This window comes from Penaeus chinensis, chromosome 10 (genome assembly GCF_019202785.1).
Source record: "Penaeus chinensis breed Huanghai No. 1 chromosome 10, ASM1920278v2, whole genome shotgun sequence".
In the NCBI taxonomy this organism is placed as follows: Eukaryota; Metazoa; Arthropoda; class Malacostraca; order Decapoda; family Penaeidae; genus Penaeus; species Penaeus chinensis.
In genome coordinates, this window is record NC_061828.1 from 20,237,016 (window position 1) to 20,244,515 (window position 7,500).

The window sequence follows — 7,500 nt, forward strand, 5'->3', positions numbered from 1 at the left end:
TATGGGACAAATTGAAAGGAATAGTTTTTTAATAGCGTGACCTTTCGAATGATTGTACAAAGTTCGCAGACGAATCCCTACCCACTTTGAAGTATCATAAAAAAATATTTCTGAGCGCACAGTATGGCTTTGGCAATCTTCAATAATCAGACTAGTTATATCTGCAGTGTGGCTCCTTCGTCCATTCAGCGCGAGAACCGCCACAGAGCAGTACTTGCTGAACCGCCTCAATGTGTCAGTTAATCAGACGCAGCTCTCCTCGTCGGCAGAGAGGCGGTCCATTAAAAACAATATTCTACGACCTACGTTCACCTACGTTCATACAGCCACGGCGAAAAAGGTCTCCACACGTTCTATTTAGAGGGGCGGGCATCCCCCAGTCCCCCCCTCTGTCACTACTCCCCCCTCTACCCCAACATTTCTCCTTGGCCGTATGAAGATCAAAACGTCTTTCCATAGGGATAACTAAATGAGTCGGTTAAAACAAGGTTCTTCCTGGTATCTGCAAGGGATACCAAAAAGACTATCTCATAAGAAGTGTAACTTCCCCGCAATCAATCACGCAATGTCCTAGCTTAAACGAGAGCTGGATGACTGTATCTACAAATTGCTGTCGACTACAATATCAGCTACTTTGGCTCCAAGAAAATCTGTTCTTCGACAGACGCTAAGAAGACTAGTCTCATGTGACCAGGCGTTGAGGGTTGTTGTGGCTCATGACCAGAAAGGTGAAATTGGCTTCCGATGTAAAGGGACCGTGGAAGGGAAAACGAAGGTGTGAATTCGTCAGTGCGGCCAGGACCTCCCCGCAAAATCCTCGACCCGCGCCAACTTTTCATACACATAAAACTACAGGAAAGGGAAATATCGAGTTCATTCAATCAAACCGTCAGAGCAGTTAGGCTTATAAAAGAAAGATTGCGACCTTGAAATATTAGGAATAGAAATTAACATTGGTAAAAGTGGAAATGAATGAATTAATTCACAATTACAGCGCAGGACAAGATTCGGGAGCAGAGGAAGGGAGACATGAACACAACCGACTCGGTGGTATCGAAAGTAAAAACAATTTATATGTCCCACGTAGAAGCTTATATACAGTATATGTATATATATGAATATATATATATATATATATATATATATATATACACATAAACATATATATATATATATATATATATATGTATTTATATATACATATATATATATATATGTGTATATATATATATATATATATATATATATATATATATATATATACACACACGTGTGTGTGTGTGTGTGTGTGTGTGTGTGTGTGTGTGTGTGTGTGTGTGTGTGTGTGTGTGTGTGTGTGTGTGTGTGTGTGTGTGTGTGTGTGTGTGTGTGTGTGTGTGTGTGTGTGTGTGTGTGTGTGTGTGTGTGTATGCGGGATAACGAGGGATATCATCGAACTTCTACTTTCATTTATTATATGATAATTTTCCACTGATTTTGTTAATCACCTATGAAAAATTACAGAGGAAGAGATAGTTTAGAAAATATTTACTGTAACGAATATAAATATTTCGAGAGTAAAATGGGCTGAGCTTGTAAAATTGGCCACATTACATTATGCCTTCACTATGAGTTTGTTATGATAAAGCTGTGGTACCTTAAACAAAATACATTCAGGAGGATAAGGTGACAAACTAGCTAATGATATGTCATACTTTACAAATACGGTTACAGCAATATACACAGAGAACATACGTTTGGAACGACAATCATATTGAGCAAATCATATATACGTATATATATGAAGAAGAAAAACATGTCAGATTCGTAATAAAACAATTCATCTCCTATGACCAGCTGTAATTAGGCATAGATTTACAATAACAGTCTTTATTCCTTATCTCGTGGTGTAGAGAAACTTCTCATAATTTTTTCGGCCTGTTTGAGGTCGTATCAAACTTCACCCCGTGAGTTCGGAAAAATTCTTCAAGCGGGGTCGTGCTTTCGTCCGTGTCTTCGTCTGTGTCATGTCTGGCCACGCGAGGGTCTATGGCCCCTCGTGCCCCGTGCCCCGGGGGCTTGCCCATGGGGTCGTCCTCGTCGGGACAACACAGTGGGTTGTAATGGGACCCCCGGGAGGCGGCCATGGGGGAGGACTCGGGGCGAGGTGAGGCCGTCGGAGTCAGCTCCTCTGTGCCGGCTTCGAGCTGGGCCTCCGACGCTTCCCAACCCCAGGCGTCCTGCAGGCACGGGTGCTGAGGGGAGCCGTAACCCTGTGAACTGCTGCACGACGACTCCGGAGGACTGGCATGCTTAGTCGGGGAATTTCTGTAATATTCAGGTGGAGTGATAGTGAAGTGTGACTGAGAGACAGGGCTCAGGTGCCCCGGAGTGCCCCCGCACACAGACGGAGGCGTAGCGGCACTCGAGCACTGAGGGCTGTCGAGATCGGGGTTGATCTGTGAGCCCTTGTATTTTGGCACGAACGTGTTATGCAACAAGTCCAGTATCACGAGCTCATTTTCTCTGGAATACCTTTTGCAACAGTCTGGATCCTCCTTCTCCGATTCCTTGACGTCGAGGCTATTCGAAAAGCCGGTGCGTGGGTATTCTATCACACTCTCTTCGTCTTCAGTAGCAGAAGGAGTGTCGTACTCATACATGTCTGAACTCTGTGAAAGGAGTTTATGATTTTTCCCAAGCTTGGGTCTCCAGCTGATGATGTTTCCATTCTTTTCTGACTTTGTTTTTTCGGCTGCGTCAAGTTCATCCTCTTCACAACCCAACTTAATAATAATAGACTTTAGTTCACAGTTATCTGATATATCACTATCGGCACTGAGAGTTTCCTCTCGTATTCTCGACGAAACGTCACCCGACGTGACGTCAGCATACACTGGGTTTCTATACGTCACATAACGCACTCTTTCCTGACTGTCGCATTCCGTGTCTTCGTCCGACGACTCCTGAGAGATTAGCTCGTCTCCTCTCGAAAGGTTCCTGCCGCACACGACCGAGTTGAAGGAGACCCTGTTCTCCTTCTCTGCAGGCGAGAAGGATACTGTCTTGAGGATTCCCCGAACGTCTGAAACTTTAGCAGATATTCCAACTTTTCGTTTCCGATGAGCATTATCATTCACACTGCTCGCTTTTACTAACACTAAACTATTGCTTGGGTCACCGTTTGGTATCCAGCCTTGACTGTCGGGACACCTGTCCGTTTGCGTTGCTTGGTCGAAAGGCCGAACTCTATTTTTCTTGTAGATGAGGCTGTTGTCACAACTAACTGATCTCTGTCTTTTCCACGACGGGCTACAGGGCATTAGAGACCCATACCCAATGAGCTCTCCAACCTGGGGTTCAGTGCTGCATTCTCTCAGGACAGTATAGTCTTTGCCAACGGCCGAACACTTTTGTTGCAAAACCGGGTCGCAACAGTCTTCTTCCTCCTCCTCCTCCTCCACCACTTTGTTTAAAAGCACACTGGGTTTGTCTTTAGGCAGAGGACTCACTTCCCTCACTTCCTGGGTCGAACCATGTTCAGGACTCTGCTGGGACGCGCCCCCACTCGCATCCTGACTGGCGTTCTCACTGTGTTTCTCACCCTCGCCCCCTGCAGGAGACTCTCCCCCTTTGTTACATGGGGGATCTTCCGTATCTCGAGGAGTCCCGTTCTTCCCCTCAGCCCCTGACTTTTCCTCAGGTTGGCTTGCGCTTTTCTCTTTCTCCTGACGAGGACCTTCCCCTGGGTCCTCTTTGGCGACTGCCCGTTTCTGGAGGTCTTCTCTAATGATGGTCGTGGTTATGGGTCGGTCTTCGTCTGTGCCCTGACTATCGTGTCTGTTTCGAACACTCCGAGCAGCTTCAGCCTGGGTTAGTGAGACTCGTGTTAGTTAGTATATGAAGTTTGGGCAATCACTCATTCTTGCTTAGAAAATATGGACAATGCAAACAAGTGAAAATGTTAGACAGAAAAGTCTTTTATGTATGGTGCTTATATCAGAATGTAATTATGGTGAAAAAAAGCAAAAAAAAAAAAAAAAAAAGATAAAAATTATTTTATAGTTAGAATAAGCACAGATCCACGAAAAGATCTAAAACATCGTGGAAGTTGCAGAAAGTATTTCACTTGAATGGAGAACTTCACATGACACAAACAATTACTCGAAACAAAATGCTTGAGAAAAGGGTTTAGAAACAGGTTCAGCGAAGAAAAAGAAACAGGTAAAATAGTGTTTTTCCGTGTTTACAGAGCAAGTCTAGGCTAGGGAGGAAGGACACGGGTGCCACTCAGTCCGAGCCAGTCCGGATAGCAACAGCTACAGGTACAACAACGTGATCGTGAATCAACAGGTTAGGGATGAGGGTGGTTGGCGTGGTCATGGGCGTGGTTGAGTCGGACCTGAGAAGTCATCCAGCTGTGGGTGAGACTGAAGAACTCTCTTCCTTCGGCGACTTCCAGCTCATTCTCCCTGACGGCGCGAGCCACCCGCCGGCGCAAGCGTGGGATAAGCGGGTCCAGGAGGTCGTCCGTGGTCTGGCAGCTCCTCTCCTCTCGCCAACCTTCCATTCCTGGAAGGCAGGGAAACATCGGTGCTTTATATCTTTTTAAATGTCAAAATTACATTTCCGGAGCTCTTAGTTTACACTGTTTTGACTAACGTTTCAGAAACCACTCAGGTTTCTAGTTTTTCTCCTTCTCTCTTTCCGCCTCTCAGTCTCCTATCCCTCTACCTCACCTTTCCCAGGCGGAATGTCTAAATGCATATGTAATAGGAAAACAAACTTCAAATGAGATACACAGCCCATTATCTTGCAAGTGTCTTCTTCCACTTACCAGCGAGATCAAGCTGGGATCCATACGCCTTTCGCAACATAATATCTCTGTTCTGATTGGCAGCGTTGCTTCCCGCTTGCCCGCCGCTTCCGCTGACGTCACTCCACACACTGTTGGGAAACAAATGGTGTGGGATTCTCTACAGTCGTTGTTATTCTGATATTCATAACTTAGCATATGAAATGGTATGGTATAATGATTAACTATTACTTTCTATGCGGAAAGAATACTCAAAAGCACATCCATTCTTCATTTATTTCATCTATTTATTTATTATTGAGAAAGGAAACGTCTAACCAACGCTACAATGAGTTATAGGTTTAGCATAAGATATTTTTCTCTTTCTTTCCCCTTTTAATATGAAATTATTTGTTAATAGGCAGGTTAGTAATCAGCATACGCAGTACTAAATTGCGCCCATACAATGCCGAGCCTTACCTAATCTCTCTCCTGAGCAGGCTGCGAGGGTGAGCCTCCCCCGGCAGGATGCCCACGGGAGGAAGGAAGGGCATGCCCAGCGTCGACCGAATCCGCTGCATCAGAGACAGCTGCGGTTGCCCAATGCCCAGCATCGCGGATCCCACATACATGCTACGGGAAGCGCGTAACATGCTCCATGTTAATAGGGTTAAACATCGCTGAATAAAGGCTTCCGTGCAAACCACAGAAGGAGAGAGCTGTGTAGAGTTCTACCATTCGGCACGCAGAAATGTCAGTGTTAGTGCTTATATCAGGCAAATACAGTATCTCAAAGACGAGCTCGGGTGTGATTAGTAACGAGACTATTTCGCCTAGCGACGGCGCCAGTGGGCCTTCTCGCTCACCTCTCGACGGCGGCGCTGGGAGACCGCTCCGTCGTGCGCGACAGGCTGGCCTTGTTCCCCGAGCCGATGTGGCAGCGCACCGTCGTCGTCGTCTTGAACGCGGACCGGTCGTTCTTCTCGGGTCTGAGGCAGAGGAGGCGACTCTGGAGTGTCTCTTTATAGGCACTCTGTGCAGACATGTATGTATATGCGCTCACACACACACACACACACACACACACACACACACACACACACACACACACACACACACACACACACACACACACACACACACACACACAGTGATATCAAACAACCCAAAAATAAAACTTTGCAAATGCTGTATTGCACTCACCTGAAGAGAATTATGTAAATTTTGGGGAAAAATAGCAGCACGAGGGTGACGAGAGCGCTGAGGGAAGTGCACACGCTCATGCAAATGATTTTGTGGTCGCTGCCGAAGTATATGGGGACCCACGCCATCTGCAATCACGCGTTGCAACAAAATAACAATTGCAACAAAATAAACATTTCGACATAATAACATTGCAACAAAATAACCGATGCAATCAAATAGCCCTTTCTACAAAATAACTGTTGCAACATTGTAACCAAAATGTTGACAAAATAGCCATGACAAATATTAGATTAAACAAATTGGCAATTGACATTTTAATGCAGAGAAATGGCACACGGAATTACCCAGATGACGCAAGTGGTGTACATAGAGAACCCTATGAATTTAGCTTCGTTGAAATTCTCCGGCAGGTTCCTCGTCTTGACTGCATAGACGGTGCACATTGCAATCAGGAAGAAATCCCAACCCATGGGCGCCATGATCCCCCGAGGCATCGTGTTGCATACTAACTTTACCTGCAACGAGCAACAACTGAACTAATAACATAACTGAAAAGACTTATAACAAAGCTAATCACATGACTAATAACAGAACAGAATTGTCATTACATAACTGAAATAAATGACTAATAACATGACTGAAGCGACTCGTACCATAACTTGAATGACTGTCAGGTGAAATGATTGTATTGGTGTAAGGATGAAACGACGAAGAACTTTACTAGGATCAACATTTCGTGATTTATATGCACACTAGCAACATATATTGAATTATTTTTCATAAATTCACGTTCGAGTTAATTCATTTTCATTAGCAAGCAGCCGTAATGTGACATATAAATTCACAGACAGCATGATTTACTGTTGCCATAGTAAACAATTGGTGATGCTCATCAACGAGACATTGGGTAATTCGGAATTTGTGTTATGATTAAATGAAAATATAAATTCAATATTTCTGAAGCAGGCCAATACTCGAAACTGATGTATGGATACGCGAAATAAAATCAATAAATCAATCCACTAATTACTCAGACACAACAGATGACATTCAAACATGATTTCACTTGGCATTAAAATAAAATCTACAGATAGACAATAAGCCACTTTCACGGCTCGATTTCAGCACACGAGTGACTCACAACTTGACTCACGAGCTGACTCACCTCCTTCAGCCCAGGGTAAGTGTGCTTGACGTCGGGTTTGTCCAGAATCAGCATCGTGGTTATGATTCCGACCTCAATGCTGATCAGGATGCATGTTATAACTACCTGTAGATTTCATGTTGGTTAAAGAGGCGAAAGATGTTGACTTCTGGCGTGGGAAATATCCGTACATTTCAGTATGTTTGTGGTCAAGTGTATTCATTCAGACAATTAAGTCGACTATCTGCAATTTACCTTAGATATACCGCTATAGCACTGTTTAGTCTTGTTCACTATCATCTATCAACGTAAGATATACTTATCAATCCAAATTATAGTCGCATATCGCATATGTGATTATGTAAAATATACACTG

At 44.3% G+C, this 7,500-nt stretch overlaps 1 protein-coding gene across 3 annotated transcripts in view; it reads right to left on the reverse strand.

Annotated features, from left to right (window-relative positions):
• Positions 1-1,681: 1,681 nt before the first annotated feature.
• The window catches only part of LOC125029528, a 12,492-nt gene continuing 6,673 nt past the window's right edge, over positions 1,682-7,500 (reverse strand). The window contains exons 7-15 of one of the 3 annotated variants that reach the window (XM_047619469.1): positions 7,380-7,424; positions 7,146-7,250; positions 6,325-6,495; positions 5,978-6,105; positions 5,641-5,763; positions 5,255-5,407; positions 4,817-4,926; positions 4,382-4,551; positions 1,682-3,848 (exon numbers count right to left, since the gene is read on the reverse strand). In XM_047619469.1, the coding sequence (XP_047475425.1) occupies positions 1,902-3,848; positions 4,382-4,551; positions 4,817-4,926; positions 5,255-5,407; positions 5,641-5,763; positions 5,978-6,105; positions 6,325-6,495; positions 7,146-7,250; positions 7,380-7,424 (2,952 nt within the window). In that variant the 3' untranslated portion in view covers positions 1,682-1,901. The remainder of the gene's footprint in view (positions 3,849-4,381; positions 4,552-4,816; positions 4,927-5,254; positions 5,408-5,640; positions 5,764-5,977; positions 6,106-6,324; positions 6,496-7,145; positions 7,251-7,379; positions 7,425-7,500) is intronic. The other 2 variants (XM_047619470.1, XM_047619471.1) reach the window with 2 other exon arrangements.